Here is a 17851-nt window from a genome sequence, read left to right as displayed (position 1 = left end):
CTCAATTTACTTCAGTAAGTGAGATCAGTAAGTGAGAAAAGTTCATTAGGGCATATGATTGATTCTAACTTATCACATGCGACTTTAAATACCATAAACAACCCGTATAATAACTTTTGCAACCCAGGTAGAATAACCATCCAAATTTAACTGGTATCATACTACTGAGGGTGGAAACCAACAATGAGAAAATAATCATTCAAATCCTAATGGAAGTTAGAATAATCGGGGAACACAGACTATAGAACTTCATATCCACTGAACTCTAATAATGATCAAAATTTGAGGATAAGAATATGTCTATAGAAGAAGTGGTATTGCAAATGGAAAACCAGTTGCAAGGTCAAAATGTTGCGATCATAAACATAGAGAATCAACTGGGACAAGTTGTTAATTCACTTAGCAATAGACCCCAATGAACACTTCTTAGCAACACTGAAATCAACCCTAAATAGAATAATAATGAACAAGTAGAAGCTGTCCAATTAAGAAGTGGAAGAGAGATAGAGAATGTGGTTAGAAAAGAGAAAGAAGTAGTGAGAGAAACAAAGAAAACTAAAAGACTTAAAGAGCATGTTTCTAAGGATCTAAAAAAATTAATATCACCAACTAAAATCAATTTAGAAAGACTGACACCTTCATTCCCTCAAAGACTTAGATATCATGAGTTGGATAAACAAGTTTAGAAGTTCATGGAAGTACTTAAGAAGTTAAAGATAAATATTCCTTTCGCTATAGCTTTGGAACATATGTCAAGTTATGCAAAATTTATGAAGGAGATATTAAACAAGAAAAAAATTTTTGGGGATTACGAGACAATTTATAATAAGATTCAATCTCTTTTGAGGATCAGCCCTAGTTTTGTAATTCTCTTCCATATGAACTCTATGCATACAAATTGAAGGGTTGATTTCTTTTATATCAGAATTGTCCATCCAAATGCTTTCTTGTAATTCCTTAAAGTTTTCATCAAACTCTTTGTTTCTTCTATAGTTAACTTTGAGGAAATTATAACAGGTAATGTAGAGGAATCACCTAAAAATGCATACTTAAAATGCTTAGGAAGTAACTTCAACTCAAGCTCAGGAGGTTTTTTAATTGATGGACAAAAAGTTGAATCTTTTTATGTTGTGTCCAAAACTTCAAAACTTTCTTGAACATAATTTGAATATTCCTTATATAAACCTTCATATTGATCTAATTCCTCTTTTGATCTAATTCCTCTTTAAATTTTTAAACTGATCTAAATCCACTTCTTGCTCGTGTTCCAGCTCTTTCATTTTAGATTTCTCTTGAAATGACATTCACTTAAGACATTCACTTAAGTATCTTATTACATCCATTCTATAACATTCATCATCTTTACCTTTTGCAGGGTATTCCATTGATTTGGAAACATTAAATGTAATTGTTTGATAATTGATGCACATTGTTAATTCTCCTTTCTGCACATCTATCATTGCTCTTCATGTGGCTAGGAAAGGTCTCCGCAAAATGATAGGTACCTTGTTATCTTTCTCCATATCTAGCATAATGAAATCAGCATAATGAAATCAACATGATAATGAAATCAACATGAAAGAAAAATTGATCCACTTTTACTAGGACATCTTCTATAACTCCGTCAGAATATGTTATTGAACGATATGTTAACTGCAGAGTTATAGTAGTAGGGGTTATTTCTCCTAATCTCAATCTTTTAAATATTGATAATGACATAAAGTTGATGTTTGCACCTAAATCACATATTGCTTTTTCATAAAATCTTTCTCCTATTGCACATGAAATTGTAAAGCTACTAGGATCTTTAAGCTTTTTAGGAAGCTTTTTCTAAATTATAGCACTGTACTCCTCATTAAGTGCGACAGTATCATTAGCTTCAAACTTTCTTTTCTTATTAAGAATATCCTTCATAAACTTCACATATCTTGACATTTGTTCTATTTGTTCTAACATTTGTTCTAAAGCTTCAACAAATGAAATATTAATTGTAAGCTTCTTAAAAATTTCCATAAATTTTGAAAATTACTTATCCAACTTTTTTTGTCAGAGCTTCTGAGGAAATGGAGGTGATGGTTTTTCTAAGTCAACTTTAAGTGGAGAAATAGATCTCTCTAAACCTTTCAGAGCGTACTCTTTTGGTTCTTCAATCTCTTCTCTCTCCACTTCAGTCTCTTTTTGAACTCTACCTTCCAATTCTCTTCGGCTTCTAAGTTGAACTGCTTTTACTTGCTATTTATTCTGGTCTTTTAGATTTTCTTCTATATCAATAGAAAGTGTTCATTGGGATATATTACTTAATGAATTTGCTATTTGTCCCAACTGATTCTCAATATTTCTAATTGTAGCTCCTTAACTTTATAATTGATCTCTCACTTGTAACGTCACTTCTTCTATAGACAACTTCTTCTCCTTAAATTGTGGATTGTTGTTAAAAACTTGAGGATGAGTAGGCCTATAATTATTATTCAATTGGTTATTCCAGCTTCCCAATGGGTTTACTTGAGTGTTCCTCCATTGCTGATTATTACCACTTGAAGTATTATTCAAGTTAAAGTTGGGACGGTTCTTCCAACCTGGGTTATAATAATTTGAATATGGGTTATTCTGCTTGTTATTTATAATATTCAAAGCCTCTAATGATACTTGAGAATCTACCATTTGGCCTAATGAATTCGCTTCAATCATGGAAATTGATTGAGAAAAATTCATTCCAAATTGGTTCAACTTCCTTGAAATTGCAGCAATTTGATTTGTTAACAAGATAAAAGCATCAGTTTCATGAACATTGATTACTTTCTTAAGATTTACCTTTTCAGAAGACCATTGAAAATTATTTGTAGTCATCTCTTCAATTAAAGCAAAAGCGTCATTAAATGATTTTGACATCAATGAACCACCAGCAGCGACATCGATAATAGATCTAAGAGATCTAGCTAATCCATTATAAAATGTTTAAATTATTAACCAATCTGGTATAATATGGTGTGACAATTTTTTAATAGTTCTTTAAATCGTTCTCATGCTTCATAAATAGATTCTCCTTCAAAATGGTAAAAAGTTGTAATATCATTTCTAAGCTTCGCAGTTTTTTACAATGAAAAATATTTAGAAAAGAATTTTTGCGCTAAATCACTCCAAGTTCTGATAGATCCAGGTGATAACGAATGTAACCAGTAACCATATCTTAGTATCTTAGTTTTATCCCTCAGTGAGAAATGAAATAATCTAAGTCTTATAACATCATTTGATACATCATTATATTTAAATGTAGCACAAAATTCTAGAAAATTGACAATACGTAAATTTGGATCTTCAGTTGGTGCTCCACCAAACTGATTATTTGAAACCATTTGGATAATATTGAGTTTAAGCTGAAATAAATTAGTCACTGCATCTGATTTTTGAATACTACAATGAAGTTCATCCACCGTAGGGTTTGCATAACGTCTTAACGATCTAAACTCTTCAGCATTTTGGTTATTTTGATTTGTCATTTCTTGAAATTTTTTATTAATTTTTAATTTTTAATTTTTGTAATAGTTCTTTCTAATTCAGAATCGTAAGACATAAGTCCTATGGAACCTGAACTATGCATACATTACTATAAAACACATAAAATAAAAATAAAAATAAAAATAAAAATAAAAACACACAAACTATAACTTAATATAAAAATGAAACTACAATATTCCTACAATAAATCTTAAATTTAACTACGACTTTTATAAAAATAAAAATTTTTGCTTTCTAAAAACTTTTTGAAAATTTTGTAATTTTCCCTGACAATAGTACCAAAAACTTGATCCCGACTTTCTATATAGAAGTAAAATGTGATGTATGTCATTATATGCTTAATATCCTTAATAGTTATTTTTAATTTGCAACAAAGTCAAAAACTTGATCCAAAGCAAAAATAAGGTAAGTTTTCCACTATGCAACAAATAAGAATACAGTTATAATATTTAAATATGATATACTACACAAGTATACATATCATTATCAAGTAATATAAAACTTTTTGATTAAGCCCCAAATATTGAACCCACGGGAAAAATAACAATATGCACTTTAGAAAACTAGAAAATTTAGATGACAAAAATCTACTTAGCAAAATATTCTTACTTAAACTTAAGAAACTTTAATATGAATGAAAATTCAATTTTTTTTGTAATTTTTGGATTTATGAAAATAAAGTAAGCAATTAATTATTTTAACTAAATATTTATAAGATGAAGTCAATATAAAGAAAAATATATTTTTCTTTATTATAAATCAGTAATAAGTATAGAAATTTTGTTGTGGAAATATGCTAAATATGTTGTGCCAAATAGAATCAATAATATTATTTACACTTACTAGAGATGCTATAAAGAACATTAACTAATCTATATTTTGAATAGACTTGAAGACTAGTTAGGCATGGAACATGTTAGCTCTCACTCTAGAGTTTCCTCTTCTCCCTCCACCTAGGGGCTAACATGTCGTATCAAAACCTAAAACTATAAATCAAATTGGGGGCTTTAGCGTGTCACTCTAAAGTCCACTAGTTCTATACCCTTAAAAAGTTTATTTTCCTATTTAGTTGCACTCAACCCCATGAACTACGTTTTCATTCATGAAATCAATATGTGATTCTAAATGTGATTCTAATCATTTATCATTTATTGACTGAGACAATACTATCTCAGATCTTACATGTTCTCACACCATATATTAACATCTTAATTAACCAAATCAAGAAGTAAATTAAGTGCATGGTTTCAAATCATCACAATTTCTTCCAACGTTAAAGTCTAATACTTAACAAAGCTTCCTTTAAATACTTAATTACTTATCATTTTAAGGAAAAATATAAAGAAAACTACTTAGAATCCATTGAGAAAACACAACCACACATGAGTTTAAAAGTATAAATCATGCACACAAATATGAAATCTAAATTAAAATCAAGTGTAGTCACAAAGATAAACACTTATCTCAATTCCTCTGCACCAAATGTCTTGAAGTTCCTTTAAATTTTCTTCCTTCACTCACAATACAAACTTAGCAATCAAAATAAAAAGAAAGTGGTCGGTGGTTGTGGCGGCGGTTACTTGGATGAATGATGGCTCTAATGGCTGATGGCCGACCTCTTCTCTTAATGATTCAATTCTTCTTTAATAAAAATCCAAAAGTTATTTTAGTGTCTCTTCAAAATGTGTCTCCATTCAATGAATTTTCTAGAAGTTCCTACTTTTCAAAAGCTAATTGAATGAATTTTCATGTACATGGGGTATTTCTTATATTTTTACCAAGGGTTGCTTCAAACACCTCTTCAAAAATTTGTCTAAATTCAATGAATCATCAAATAACTACTTCTAGCGCTTAAGCGCGGGGTACCTAATGCTTAGGCGCGAGCTTCTGACGCTTAGGCGCCCCAATTCAATTTTGCCCATTCTTTATTTTTGCTCCAAATTTGACCTTTTTTTTTCCACTTTTAACATTTTTCATCCATTTGATTGTACCTGAAAGAAAAACATATAAATACCTTTCATTAAAACGCAATATCTCAAAAATAGGCATAAAAATGTGTATAAAAATACTATATATTTTAGGTGTATCAGTAGTGCCAAGAAAAATGCGCCCATGTAGCACCAAATGCCACACCAGTTACAACTAAAATAAATTCTTGGTTGTTTGTTGTTCGGGGACTCAACATTTTGGGCCCTCTTCCCCATTGAATGGATAATAAAAGTACATACTAGTAGCAGTTGATTACTTCTCTATGCGGGTAAATGCTAAAGTGCTCTTGCAAATAACTATCAATGTTATCCACAATTTCATTCGAATAGACATTATCTACAGATATAGCCTACCCCTTACCCTCATCACTGACAACAAGACTAAATTTTTTAAATAAGGGGTCAAGGATTTTTGCAAAGCTAAGGAATAAATTTTTAGTTCTCCTCCGTCCACAACCCACAAATGAATGAATAAGCTGAAGTTGTCAACAAGATTATCCTCAGCCTGATTAGAAATAAAGTCAAGGGAAAAAAATGCAACCAGTTAAACCTCTTCTATGTTGCCCTCTAGGAAATGTGAACAACAATATCAACGTTGACCAACCAAATCCGGTTCATGCTTTCACATGAAACTAAAGTAGTGATACCCGTCAGATACAACGTTCACAATCAGAGGATAGTTGCCACTTCAACTTTTAAATAGGAAAATCTAAGGGAATGGCTACCGGGTAATAAAAAATGGTTGGAACTCGCACTTGGTTCCATGGAGGAAAAGCTCTCACAATCATCCCTTAAATAGGAAGAAATCAAACATAGGACCACCCAATACTACAACTAACGCATCTGAGAGAAAACCTTCCATGGAGGATCTCATTTTAAAGAAAATTGATCCATCCGTGTGGGGACATACCATGAAAAAGCTGGAGCAGACCATTTATAATCATCAAACAAGTCACATTAGGCATACCATGAAAAAAGAAGTGCCTCGTACATTGAGCAAAAACAACTTAAAGATTTTCTATCATTGAAGATTGCTATGACATAAACTGTGTTTTGCATTTCATTGTTACCTTTCAATCGCTTAAGATGTTTGTTTTTTTTTTGAATGTTTTTAGATGTTTCTATAATTCTTATTGGATGTCACAATTTTCTTTGGACTTATTATTAATTTTTCTCAAATGTTATATTTTACTAACAGGATTGAACATAACACTTCTTTTTGAAAATGCTATAAAAGTAATTAGCAAAGCTGACTTAGGGAACTAGGACAACATGCTACTTATCTATCTTTTCAAATACTAGGAGAACTCGTTCATGGAAAGCTAACTTTAACCTAAGAAAGAATGAGTAGACACATCTTCTTTATCAAGTATCTCACTAGTTTAAACAACCAAATAATACATGGAAAACAATGGCCTTGGTTGCTTCATGCATATCGCTCATCCGATTCCTAACAACACCCAATCACCATAAATACGACCGTCACAAGCCCCAAAAAATATTTCAAGCCTTAATGGTTAGATGCCCCCCACTACAGGAAACCACATTGAGTAGCACACAAATTATCCCAACAGTGAGTTTAGACGGTTGCCTCCATGAAGACAATGACTAGATCCACCTAAAATGTCCAGTGAAAGGCACAACCCATTCAAGGCAAAGAACTTACTAATAAGAGTTGAGACATAGGTAGGATGAGACTTGGGTTAGACATCCTATGCTTTCTAAATTAGCAATACACGAGGCGACAATCGACTGAGCAATGCATTAATGATTTCACCACATAAAATATGTTAAAGCTCACTAGTTACAACAATAAAAGATAAGGTGCGCTCAAAATTTTATTTCATCAGAAAAAAAAAACAATTAAATGTAGGTAATAGAAGAGAAAAAATAATGAATCTAACATTAGACGAGCCATCACCATTTTTGTTGCTCTCACTCAAAGTGTCCTCATCACATTTTGACTTTGAATCAATCACTAACTCAGAGAACATTTGCATGCTCTTCCACTTCGAGATCATATTGCACTTTTCCATATGAACGAGACTGTATTGGATGCTCGTGCAAAAGGTCCTCCTCTATCTTCATCATGGATATTCACTCTATTAACAATCAATTTACTTCCCTAAGCGACCGATTCTAGCTTTCAACAACTGAATCTCATCATTTTGCGAGATATTCTCCTCCTCAAGGGCATCGAAATACATGGACCATCAAATGACCGTTGATTCCTGCTTCTCTTTCAGTTCATTCACTTTGTATAGCGTTCGTGATGGTAGGAGCTCGCCAGGACATCTGAAGATTACTAGGCTAATGCATGAAAATGAGACGACTCCATGGATAGCTTCTTCAATCTGAAACTTGAAAAGCTATTATCCATTGTAGGAGAAGCAACATAAAAAACCCAACATAAAAGCAAGAAGGGGGGAAAGTAGGATTCTAGAAGTTCCAACCCTTCTTAAGGTTGACTTAAGCCAATCCCCACTATTCATCACTTTCAACTATTGTCCATACTAGTCGACTCATTTTTGTCAAGGCATTCTAGAGAGAACTGCCCGCCTACACATACAACATTTTGATGCACGAGAAGTAATATTTTATTTTTAAGAAGATAATGATTGTGATATATTTAACAAAATTTTAAAAAATTAAGTGAAATACAGAAAAATATGAATGTTTAAATGTTAGATATACAAGTGCATAATAATTGTGAGTTATTCATGTAAATCTCGCCCCAAAAAAAGAACTTTTTCGAAAAAAAAAAAAAAATTAAAAAATCTTCCACCCTGCTGCTTGAGGTCCCATTCCCACCGACTCAATAATGTCTTCTTCTCCAACTCTCCCTCATTTCTATTTTCCATCTCTTCCCTTTAGCTGTCGACAGTATTGTACCTGAATCTGGAACCCCCTTCATTCTCCATTTATTCTTCGTCCCTTCTGAAAGCACAACTCTTTATCCGGCCGAAGTTGCTGATTTCATTACAGACAAATGGGAAAATGACAGCAACTCGGCAATCTTCTTTAACAGCCGAAGCTCTTTAGAGAACCGCCTCAGCTGTAAGATTTAACTGTTCCTCACTATTCTATTTATTATGTCGACTTTATAACTATAAGAAGTGGGAAAGGAAACAAGTTCGTGTAGGAAGAGGTAATGAAGGTAGATCTGTCTTTCTGTAAACTTTCGGAACCTGTATTCAGCGATTCTAGAGTTTTTGAATATTTTTTGATTTTTTTCTTGTTAGCAAATCTTGAGTTTATGTTGGGTATTTAACCATCTTTGCTTGATTGTGTATGGAACTTTTGTAATCAGACATTGTCATTAGAATTTTATTTCCAACTAACCAAAAACAGAACGCTGAGTTATATTTGTTCTAGAATCGATCTTATCGCCATCTTAGTGGCTACGAACAAGTGATATGTTGAATACTTAGTGAAGCATTTTCATCAGATTATTCATATCACGCTACCTTGCAGAACAGTGGTTAAAGATGATTTTTTTTGTTCTGAGTTATTGCTGTCCAAGTCAGAATGACTTTCTTATACATTCTGACTCGTTGCTTATGTACATTGTGATCAATGATGTTCTTCAGTTAATATCATTAACCAAGTCTCCACCATTGATTCATTTAGGTGCTCTGCTGACGTATCATGGGTTCTCTCCAGCATGAAACGGAAGATATGCATCCCGAGCTCTTTCTAAGTTTAGGGTTGGCTGAGCCAGGGAAAAAAGTTGTTGAATTTCCATGCGTGTTAGCTCTCTTTTCTTCAGCCCTTGAGAGAATTATTCATAAAAATGAAGAGATCTTTGGATCGATGAAAACAAAAGATATTCTTACCATGTTTCATGGGCTGAGAGCACCTAACATTGGAATAAAAGACTATATTGAGCGCATTTTTAAGTATTCAAAGTGCAGTCCTTCTTGTTTTGTCATAGCCTACATATACATTGACAGGTTTCTTCTTCGGACAGGCACTTACCTCACTCCCCTAAATGTTCATCGCATGCTCATTACGGGTATTGCTGTTGCAGCAAAGTTCATTGATGATGCGTAAGTATTTATGTTTTTGGTTATTTTCCTCAAATTCGTATGGAAAATGCACTGGTGCTACAATGCTTACAGAATGCTTATAAATGTTCAACATAGTCTTCTTTCTTGATGCCACATTTTAGCATTATGACACTCATAGATTTCTGAGGTGAAAATTACTTTCAAACTTTAGACTGTGTTCCAAGCTAGTGGATTGAGCATTTGGTTCACTACACAGTTCAAAATTGGAGCATTCTACGCAAAGTTCTTTCTACAATATTAATTTAATCAAAATCATTGAAAATCTTTCTACAAAATTAAGTTATCTGTGATTCTTGCCCATTAATTAAGCATATCACATTGAATTGGAGAGCTATAAAATCTTTGTCGAAAAAGAACTATTTGGTTTATTACCCAGATGTAACCCCTTGGATTTCAATACCATAGTACCTTGTCTAATTAATTGATTTAAACTAATGATTTCTTGAGTATAAGATTGTAATTTCATTATTTTATATTTAATGTCAGAACTTCATTTAGTCAACCCCATGCAACCATTTATGTTCGTATTTTTTCTTTTTTTTTCGCTTCATAAGCTACTGCTAAATCAATGCTCAGAGCTCAAATTTGCTTTCTATTTCTGTCATTGTTTTTTGTATGTGCTTATGTTGAAGTGTCGTAAGCAAACATCTATGGTCCACTAATGTGTTGTGGTATATACATATATAGAAGAACGATTGACACGAAGCGAAAAATAGAACAAGAGAATTCACACCAGAAAACAGTAACACAGCGGAACACATAAATTTACGTGGTTTGACAAATTGCCTATGTCCATGAAGTTGCAGAAAATTTTATTACTTGAGGAATTTACACCAGTCGGTCTTCTCGACTTACAAGAGGGATCTCTCACTTCCTTGCTCTCTCTTTTTCTCTCTCTACACCGAGATACACAGAAGAAGATAAACTTACAAGAGAAATAAACCCAATTTCTCTTCTGCCACAAGCCACCAAGAAGAAGTTAAGGAAGAACAATCTTCTTCTTCTTCTTTCTTTTTCCTTCTGTCGCAAGGAACTATTGCTTGCACTTCTCTTCCTCTATCCTGAGATAGCCTGAAGAAGAACACAAAAAGGTCGTGCTTTCGACTAAATCTGAAGGAGAGCTGCTCCTTTTATCACGAAACCTAGCACGAGAACAGTTGGGCAAGAAAGAGTCGCGATTAGGCATCATTTTGCGAAACGTAGAGGCGGGAGATGTTGCGACAGAGCGAGAGACGAGAGCAGGAAGGCGCCTACGATTTGCGAAACTGACGAAGTGTCTTCGCTTCGCGTGTGCGCGGGAGCAGACGGAGGCGGGATCATCGGGCTCCATACTTAATTAATCTCTCACTTGGAGACCGGTACACAGACAGCAACATCTCTTTTCTTAAACTGATATCCTCCACCGGTAGCGTAGTCTTTTTCTTCAAACATGAATCATCCACCTCTGCACTTCAAAGCCCTTGTCTTCACACCAAAAGACCAACTGAAGTTGTGCATAACTTTAGATTCTTAAGAGTGACACCATTAGACAACATATCAACAGGGTCCACATAGTCTTGCATCTCCAAGCTATTTCTTAGGTTACTCTTGTCTCTGCTTACAACTCCCATTACATAGGCTATATCCTGCCTCTGCTGAAAGTCTTTTTCAACAAGTCTAGCGTTTTACCTTTTACTGCCATCAAATTCAGTCTTCTCCCTGTACACTCACTTTTTGTGTAATACCTTCTTTCCTGATGGAAGTTCTGTCAGCTCTCACTTGCTCGAACTTTCATCTTGCAATATTTTTTCACAGCTCTGTGGTTCTCAACATTTATATGTGGAACAATAGGAATGGGTGTCCCGGACCCACTCTCCTCTTCACTTCAATCATCAACACTACTATGAACCGCCAACAATAGTGCATCTTGTACTTCTTCAGATACCACATTTGCGCTATTATTCTCCAACTTCTTGGGATTCCTACAACTTCTCTTTATGTGGTCAGCCTTGCCACAACAGGTTGCCTGCTGACCATACTTTGATTTTGATCTCCCTCTATTTGAGTTCCTTTCCTGTCATCTCTCTCTGAAATCAACATTCAGTGTCAAACTCGTACCTGAGATCTCGCTAGAATTTTTCGTGCGCACCTCCTCAGCCAAAATTAAATCACAAATATCAGCACATTTCAGTTTTGATTTACCTGCAGAACTGCTAACTGTTATCTTTATGACTTCTCAACTATTTGTTAATAATATCAACGATATCAGCGCACATATCTCATCATCAAAATCAATTTCAACAGACGATAATTAATTTGTGATAATATTGAAATCATTCAGGTGTTCAAAATCAATTTCAATAGCGATAATTGATTTGTGATAGTATTGAAATCATTCAGGTGTTGAACAACAAAAACACCTTCCGCTATATTCAAATTGAATAACTTTTTCATCAAGTACACCTTGTTATTCGCCGATAACTTTTCATACATACCTGATAAGACTGTCATGAGATTTGCAGTCGTCCTCACATTGACAACGTTGTGTGTAACAGATCTCGATAGGGTCAATCGAATAACCCTCAGAACTTGTCGATCCAATAAATTTCATTCAGCATCATCTATTTTTTCAGGTATTTTCCCCAATAAAGGAAAATGAAGTTTCTTCCCATTGAGGTAGTCCTCTATTTGCATCCTCAAGTAACCAAAATTTGTGCCATCAAATTTCTCGATCCCTGAAACCCTCACTTCATCTGCAGTTATCATTCTTCCTCATATCCAAAACACGTCTCTGTACCAGTATATATATAAACGATTGACACGAAGCGAAAAATAAAACAAGAAAATTCACACAAAAATAGTAACACAACGAAACACACAAATTGACGTGGTTTGGCAAATTGGGTTCGACAAATAGCCTATGTCCACGAAGTTGCAGAGGATTTTACTACTTGAGGAATTTATATCAGTCGATCTTCTCGACTTACAAGAGGGATTTCTCACTTCTTTGCTCTCTTTACACTGAGATACATCGAAGAAAATAAACTTACAAGAGAAATAAGCCCAATTTCTCTTCTGCCACAAACGACCAAGAAGAAGCCTAGAGAGAAAGAACAATCTTCTTCTTCTTCTTTCTTCTTTCTTCTGCCACAAGGAACTACTGCTTGCACTTCTCTTCCTCTATCTCGAGAAAGCCTGAATAAGAACACAAAAAAGGCCGTGCTTTCAACTAAATTTGAAGGAGAGCCGCTCCTTTTATCACGAAACCTGGCGCGGGAACAGTTGAGCAAGGAAGAGTCACAATTAGGCATCGTTTCGCGAAATGTGGAGGCGGGAGATGTCGCGACCGAGCGGGAGACGGGAGCAGGAAAGCGCCTACGATTCGCAAAACTGGAAAAGCGTCTTCGCTTCGCGTATGCGCGGGAGCAGGCTGATGCGGGATCGTCGGGCTCCATACTTAACAAATTTCCCACTGGAGACCGGTACACAGACAACATCTCATTCCTCAAACTGATATCCTCCACTGACGACATTGCATTTTTCTCTTTCTTTCTATGTGAAGGAGAAGCCATAGTCATATTAAAGGAGAAAACCCAAAAGATGTCTTCTGCCAGCATTAATTGGTGGTTGACCCAAGCATAAAAGGCAACTGCCTTATTTTGAAGATGCAAAATGTGAGGAGGGAAGAGATAAGAGGCGAAAACAGTTAAGAAAAAAAATTAATAAAACATTTAATTTAGAATAACTATCATATTCAAACAGTGGACTGAACTCCACTAATCTCAACAATTCTCCTCATTCATGGATCGTCCATTCTTAACAAATATTTCATTTTGAGACCGGTACATAAATAACATCTTCTTCCTCAAACTGATATTCTCTACTGGCGGCGTCGCCTTTTTCTTTTTCTTTTTCTTTCTATGTGAAGGAGAAGCCACAATTATATTAAAGGAGAAAAATCAAAAGATGTCTTATGCCAACATTAATTGGTGGTGGACCCATGCCTAAAAGGCAATTCTTTTCTTCTCTTTGGCGCTCAAACAAATAGAAGAAAACGATGTTCTCTCCTGTGACCGTTTCATGAGAGTGGAAGGCAGGGAAGGGGTAGACCAAGGCTTCCTTTTGCCTTGGTTTTTCGGTGCTTGCTCATGGGTGAAGGATTGGCTTATGAGTAAAGTCAAAGGCTGAATCTCAGGTAGGAAGAAGTGAGAAACTCTTTCTTGTAATTTGACGTGATTGACTTGTGTAAATTCCTCAAGTAGTAAAATCCTCTGCAACACTGTGGACGTAGGCAATTTGCCGAACCACGTAAACCTATGTGTTCCGTTGTGTTATTATTTTCTGGTGTGAATTTTATCGTTCTATTTTTTGCTTCGTGCAATCGTTCTTCTATATATATACATATATACCGCAACAGTAACGGTTGACGATCAGTTACTATAGATTCAAGTTAAAGATTTAGCTAAATTCATGTAAAATAAATAAATAAATCCAAAACAAAATTGTTGGAGTATGGCTAATTATGATCACGTCCATTGCTAATAAAAATGAAAGGTACATGCTAATTATACCATTTGATACTGTTAAGCTTTGCTAGATGTCACTACCCTCTAAAAATGCAAGAATGCTGCTTATAGTGACTACAACTTTATTTGTAATCATCAGCACAACTGATAAGCCATTCCAACGTTTTGCTATCGCACTGGACTGAAAAAAAAATGAAATTGATGTCATTTTAGAGCATTGCCACTCCTTTGTCTTTTATCTCTATATTTTGTCCGTACAATGTGCTAGGTGCAAATAATTTGTACTGAAAGAGTCGGTATTTTGCAGATCTGAGATGGATCTTTTGTGTTGTATTGCAATAAAGATTTTTGTTTTATAATATTTTTGTTGTTGAAACTTGCACTGTTTAGTAATGTTTGGCTTTAGATCGCTAATTCATAGCCTTCCACCCTTTGTTGCTTTATTTAATATCGTCAAATTGTGTTTGGTTTGGAGTAGTTAAGCAGAATGAAGGCGCTATTTACCTCGATTGCCTATTGACCAATAGTTCCCAAACCATTCATTATGACTCATAGAAAACATACTTTTCCCAGGATGCATATTTCCTCTTATTATTATTTTTTTCAAGCCTTGTTAAAAGTTGAACTAAAACTGAAGAGCATGAATAGCAGTAGGTTGTGTTCGTTATTTAATTATTATTCTTTTTGGTGGGAAAGGTGAGGGCCATGCCAGCAGGATCTTATTAAATAGAGATGGAAATTAAAATTAAATGAAGAGGGACTTCTGAAAACTATATAAAATGAAAAACAAAATTAGGAAGAAAACAAAAACAAAATCTAAAAGCAAACCTATGAGTCACTTGAAGAAGATAACAAAAAGCTATAAACATACAATGGATTAGAAAGAAATATAGATAGACTGAATCTGCAATTTGCTTATCCTTTTGATCCCAAGGTATTAGGACCAAAAATATATTCAAGTACTTAATGGAATATTCCAATAAACATGAATCCTCCCGTATAAGATTCTTTTCTTAAACGGTTTCAGCAAAACTTTTGAAATTTCTTTTCCACAATTAATTTGTTATTTTTCCAATGCAAACAAAAAAGAGAAATTTCTTTTCTACAATTTCTCTTCAACCATATATATTGGAATGCCACATGACCAAACTTAGGCTCAAGAGTTCAATGACATGCCAAGGGGGACTACCGAATTCCCTTTTCCAGTTGTCTCACCGAGTTTGACAAGTTGATAGATACGAGTAACCGAGTACCAACAACCAAGTACGAGCTGCGTATGAGTTATCAGGTTGTCTATTGTGATCAACTCACCCATTTGTCGAACGCACAACATTTTGCAAATAAACCCCAAAATTTTTTCAATATTCCCTTTTTACCAACAGGACCCTAAATGAGGTCCAATTCTCAACACTCTCCCTCAAAATGGGTAGAAGATATACACTAAGCCCATCTTTTCACATAACTTAAGCAAATCTAAGAAACTAAGTCCTTTAGTGAGGCAGTCGCCCACTTGCCTCCAGTGGCTACATGAGTTAGATCCAATAGCCCGTCATTCAACTTTTCCTTGATGAAGAATCTATCAATCTCCACATGTTTGGTTGGTTCTATCATGTTGCACCGGGTAGTTGGCAATGCTGATTATTGACTTGTTGTTGCACCACAACTTCATTTGAGTTTTTTGGTCCACCTTGAGCTCGATCAACAAGAGTCTTAACCACATCATCTCAACAACTCCGAAGGCCATGCCACTGTACTCTGCCTCTGCTGTTGACCTCACTACTACAGACTATTTCTTGCTCTTCCAAAAGACCAAGTTGCCCCCTATAAACATGCAATATCCCGAGGTGGATCTTCTGTCATCTGTACGACTCGCTCAGTCATCATCACAAAAATACTTAATGTCTACATGCCTATTATTCCTGAAGATCAACTCCTTCCTTGGTGCACTCTTCAGGTATCTCAAAATCTGATGCACTACATCCATATGAACATTCTTTGGATTATTCATGTAGTAGCTCACCACACTCACTGCAAGAAATATGGCGGGTCGAGTGTAACATAAATGGATCAGACGTGACACCAGTTATTGGTTCTTCTCACGATCAACTAATTATCTTGCCTCTGCACTCAGCTTGACCTTCTTGTCAATTGAAAAGACTGCAGGTTTGCACCTCAGCATGTCTGTTTTCGTGAAGAGATCTATTATGTACTTTTCCTGAAACAAAACCATCATCTATGATCCACGAATCACTTTAATCTTAAGAAATTATCTGAGTTGTTCAAGATCATTCAACTCAAATTCATTGTCCAATTTTATCTTAGTTGTGCAATCTCTGCATTATCATCACCAGTGATAATGATGTCATCAACATATATAACAAGGATAGTGGTGTAACCTTGATGTTGCCGAAAAAATACCGTATGGCTTGAATTGATCTGCTGATATCTCATGCCTAACAAATCTCTTTTAATCTTATCAAATCAAGTTTGAGGAGACTACTTCAAGCCATATTCTGGTGGTATCTCCATATGTTTCTCCTCCAATAACTTACCGTGAAGAAATGCATTTTATACATCATGTTGGTGTAACCTTCCCCCACTATTCACTGTCAGAGAAACCAGTGTTCTCATTATGATCATCTTTATTACTGGTGCAAATGTTTCATCATAATCAATGCCTTATATTTGTATGTACCCTTTCACCACTAGTTGTGCTTTGTATTGCCCTACCTTTTTCTTGTGGAGTTTGCTTCACTGTAAAGATCTATTTGCACCCAACTGTCTTTTTTCCCTGCTGATAGTGACACTATATCTCATGCTCGGTTTTTATCAAGAACCCCAAGCTCTTCATGCATAAACTATTTTTCATTTGGGATTGCTCCTTTAACAACCTATCAACACTTTTGTATAATGACATTGTCCAAAGATACAATGAATGTTAATGGAGAGGTAATACTTTAGAATATGAAACAAAATTAGCAATGACATGTTCCCACCCATAACGATCAAGAAGACGCTCCACATTGCTGCAAGAGATCCTCCTTAAAGTTTTAGGGTTAGGAGAAGAGGGAGGAGGGATCATATCACCTGAGAATTCTGAGTTGGAGGTGGATGGGGTAGGTGTGTCAAGAGTTGGAGAAGACCGAAACAAGCCACTTGCTAGCACAACTGACACTATTCCCTCGTTTTGCTTCTTTCTTCGCGTTTACACCCTTGGCTCACTTTCAGCCTGAATCCCATCACCTCTGGTTCACTTCTCATTTTTCGATTCCTCAATCGATTCATCCTACATCGCAGGATAAGACATTACTCTCATGTGTACTATTCTCTCATCATTATTACTCACCCCCTTACCTCATATCTCTAGTTTCTAGTGAGTCACCGAAGGATGACGTCACCTCTTGGGTGTAGGATGGTTTAAATTCGCTAAATGACACATCCATGCTCATAAATAGTCACTTCTCTATCGGGCTCCAACAAACATATTTCTTTTGGGTAGCAGAATAACCTGCGAATACACATTTCACAACTCTTAGATTTAGTTTCCCTATTGATGACTTGTTATCCTTCATAAAACATACACAACCAAACACTTTCAATGGAATGATTCCGTTATATTTTCTTTTAACATATAACAAAGAGACTTCCAATTCAATACCCTTAAGGGCATCCTATTGATTAATTGAGCAATCGTCAAAACTTTTTGCCCCCCTAAATACTTTGGAACATTCATTGCAATCGTTATATTTTTGGCTATCTCTAGAATGTGTCT

At 35.0% G+C, this 17851-nt stretch overlaps 1 protein-coding gene across 4 annotated transcripts in view; it reads left to right on the top strand.

Moving 5' to 3' along the window:
- Positions 1-8288: 8288 nt before the first annotated feature.
- The window catches only part of LOC110024809 (cyclin-P3-1-like), a 17667-nt gene continuing 8104 nt past the window's right edge, over positions 8289-17851 (top strand). For all 4 annotated transcript variants that reach the window (XM_020724972.1, XM_020724971.1, XM_020724970.1 and 1 more), the window contains exons 1-2: positions 8289-8561; positions 9135-9553. In XM_020724972.1, coding sequence (XP_020580631.1) covers positions 9153-9553 — 401 coding nt within the window. In that variant the 5' untranslated portion in view covers positions 8289-8561; positions 9135-9152. The remainder of the gene's footprint in view (positions 8562-9134; positions 9554-17851) is intronic.

This window comes from Phalaenopsis equestris, unplaced genomic scaffold (assembly GCF_001263595.1).
Source record: "Phalaenopsis equestris unplaced genomic scaffold, ASM126359v1 Scaffold000276, whole genome shotgun sequence".
Classification (NCBI taxonomy): domain Eukaryota; kingdom Viridiplantae; phylum Streptophyta; class Magnoliopsida; order Asparagales; family Orchidaceae; genus Phalaenopsis; species Phalaenopsis equestris.
Note: the sequence above shows the minus strand (reverse complement) of the source record. Positions and strands in the feature narration are given on the sequence as shown.